Source organism: Leuresthes tenuis, unplaced genomic scaffold (genome assembly GCF_036924035.1).
Source record: "Leuresthes tenuis unplaced genomic scaffold, fLeuTen1.0.hap1 SCAF_22, whole genome shotgun sequence".
NCBI classification, from domain to species: domain Eukaryota; kingdom Metazoa; phylum Chordata; class Actinopteri; order Atheriniformes; family Atherinopsidae; genus Leuresthes; species Leuresthes tenuis.
Window position 1 is genome coordinate 15,704,070 of NW_027325376.1, and position 2,971 is coordinate 15,707,040.

General features: G+C 38.3%; 1 protein-coding gene across 1 annotated transcript; it reads right to left on the bottom strand.

The window, feature by feature from the left end:
• Positions 1-691: 691 nt before the first annotated feature.
• On the bottom strand, positions 692-1,787 carry LOC140281710 (uncharacterized). The gene is made up of 5 exons (XM_072376203.1): positions 1,703-1,787; positions 1,217-1,561; positions 1,032-1,127; positions 904-938; positions 692-811 (listed from the first exon to the last, which is right to left on the bottom strand). The coding sequence occupies exons 1-5, from the start codon at positions 1,743-1,745 to the stop codon at positions 692-694; spliced, it is 639 nt and encodes a 212-aa protein (XP_072232304.1). The 5' UTR covers positions 1,746-1,787.
• Between the last annotated feature and the right edge of the window lie 1,184 nt (positions 1,788-2,971).

The following is a 2,971-nucleotide window of genomic DNA, read 5'->3' on the forward strand; positions in this document are numbered from 1 at the left end:
GCTTGTGAAGTGAGTCTCAAGTTTATGACAAAGGTTGCAAAAGTGATTACATCAGCAACAGCAGTTTAAATCTAACATTTCTAATGGTAATATATGGATTAATGTGTGCCAGACTCAGTAAGCTCACAGATTTGTCACAGTGGAGATGGATGAACCTTCACCTGCTGTGGTTCTGAATCTCTGTAACATCTGAAAACGTGCAGCTTTTAGCAGAGTGAGTGCTTTGATATGAGGCTGCGTAAGTTTCCCTTTGTTAGAGGCAAGTGTTCAACACAGTGCAGTGATGTGAGTTTGTGGAAGTATTGAATGTGTTCAGTGTGACTTGATCTGATCTGATGAGCAGTGATACAGTTTGAGGTTTTTCCAAAAACTACCCAACCTGATTATTTTCTGTCTATCTGATGGGGCTATGTTGTCTCTTCCTCTTAATCAACATGTGTATCTCTCCTTTTATTCCCTTGCAGAAGACCTCAACTTTATCTGTGCTGCCATCAGAGAGCTCACAGGCTCCTCCTCCATCAAACACCAGCCATGTTGTTATGTTCACAGATAAAGGAAGAATTTCAATGAACACAGAATTTATTATTAAAGTAGATTGTCTTTTTATTGGCACTGCAATTCATCCAAACACACAAAACCCAACAATCTGATGATTATTTTCACTCATTCCTGTCAGTATCAGTGTGTGAGTCTATCTTGTGGCAGCGTACACCACATGTGGTTCATGCTCTCTGTCTTTCACCGGCCTTCTGCTTCTTTCTGCTTTGGGACGGAAACCCACTGCTGCATAGTTCAGAGCATCAGAGGGCATCTGTCAACGAAAGTAGTTACAGTCACTAAGTAAACTTGATAAATTATATTTTATTAAAAAAACTAAATAGGATTAAATCAGAGTGTCATTACCTCACTGTGTCGTGGATTCTGTTTGTCAGTTTGAGCTGAATGACAACAACAGTTAATCTGGTCGGTTATTCCTTTCACAGTTTAGCGTTTGTACATTTTCTAAATCTCCAACTAAAATGAAAACTTACCTTTATGATATATTCTGATTCTGACAACCAGGCAGATGATGAGTATTACAAGGAAAATGGTTCCACCGCCCAGGATTATGATCAGCAGATTTACATCTACAGGAGAAACAGCTACAATTTGTACACAGCAGCATTGGTTTGGAATCATTTGACAGTGACTGAAATATTAATAACATCAGTCTTACCTTGAACCTGTAAATATGTTGCACTATAAATGACTGAGAGTCCATCTCTGTAACTTCCACAGAAATACAGTCCAGAGTCGGAGAGATTCACTTGTTTGATATTCAGAAAAAGGTTTGTGGTGTTGGACGTCATATCAAATTTACTGTTTGGAAATCCATCAAAAAGTGAAGCGTTTGACTCAGAACTGGACATATATGAGATGCAGCTGGCATTAGGTCCGTTGGCCAGTTTGAACCACAAGATGTGAGTAGGAAAGCTGCTAAAGTTGGAGCACAGTAGTGTGACTTCTTCACCACGCTGGACTTCCACAGTGTTAAACTGCGACACTGACACAGAGATCCAACCTGAAACAAACAGGTTAAACATTTAGATGGTTTAAATTCAACCAGAACAAAGCAATGGCTGTAACTGATGTTATCAGTGAATTTCTGGGGGATCACAGTACACATAAAATAAACTGAAATAAAATATGTTGGTGTACTTACTGAAGCTGCAGAGTAAAGCCAGTATCAAGGTGAAGCTCATCATTGTGAACACGACAGGACTCCGTCAGTGTAATGATAGTAACTGAACTGTGCTCCAGTTACTGTAGTCACTGTAAGGAGGCGGGCTGTTCTTTCAGTTATCCAACCGCTTCCACTGACACTGAGGATGATTTTAAGACAGCAGTTACAAACTAAAACTTGTAAGAAGAAGACATGATAATTTTTTTAAAATAATTCTTTGGTTAATCCACATAGTGTTGAGCTAAATGTTTAAACACTAGAAAAGATCTTTTATGCTGGTTATTCTTCACTGGTAAAAACATGACAGAGTATTGAGTTTTAATTTCATCATTGTAAAATTAAACTATTAAGAAATTTTCTTTGGTTATAATTTTTATAAAGCAGAGTTACTTTCTACACATATGAGTTGATCATACACTCAGAAGGTTAAAGTCCAGCAGTAAATAGCTCTCACCTAACAAGAAAATATTCATACCCTTAAAAATTAGCTGTACTAGTGCTGAAGTTAATTCAGTCATAGACTTGGCAACAGCAGAACTGCAGTTAGACCTTTCAACTGCTGTGGTTTTGAAAACATAACATCTGAAAATGTTCAGCCTTTAGCAGAGTGAATGCTTTGATATGAGGCAGCGCAGATGTCACTCTGCAAGAGGCAAGTGTTCAATACAGAGTAGTGATGTGAGTTTGAATGTGCTAAATGTGACGGTTTGAGGTTTTGAACACCAGAGGAGTTCAGAACATGTAGCTCTTCTAAGTGAAATAACAGTTTTGGCAGCTTTTAGTAGAGCAGCTCCATTGTTAGGTTTACCTGTGTTTATGTATTTCCAGGTAAACAGGAAATAGATTTAAATTCCTGACTGCATTTCATGGTGGAGCAAACTGCAACTGTAGATTATTTATTCTTTTCTATCAGATATGAGATGATCCCAAACACCACTGGATAAAATGTTGCCCCAAACCATGACACACCCTCCACTGTGTTCTACAGATGGCTGTAAACACTACATGTTGTCCCAGTTTCCTGAACTTCTCTGTACATGTTGACAGTACATGTACATACGACTCATCACTCCATAAGACCTGTTGCCATTGATTTTCAGATCAGATCTCCTTTTTCTCCGTGTTTTGATATTTTCCAATTTCTTCAGTATATCATTTTGACATGCTTCTTTTGTCCTCTACTTGTCCAATTTCCACAAGTACTTTGTGATCACGCTGCACACCAAGCTGAGATATGCCATGTTTTCA

Excerpts from the sequence above, each read along its gene's own strand:
- LOC140281710 (XM_072376203.1), bottom strand. The coding sequence starts at position 1,745 with ATGATGAGCTTCACCTTGATACTGGCTTTACTCTGCAGCTTCA. Across the intron at positions 1,128-1,216 it reads AACATATTTACAGGTTCAAG|ATGTAAATCTGCTGATCATA; the intron begins GTAAGACTGATG and ends TTTCTCCTGTAG. Across the intron at positions 939-1,031 it reads AATCAGAATATATCATAAAG|CTCAAACTGACAAACAGAAT; the intron begins GTAAGTTTTCAT and ends GTTGTCATTCAG.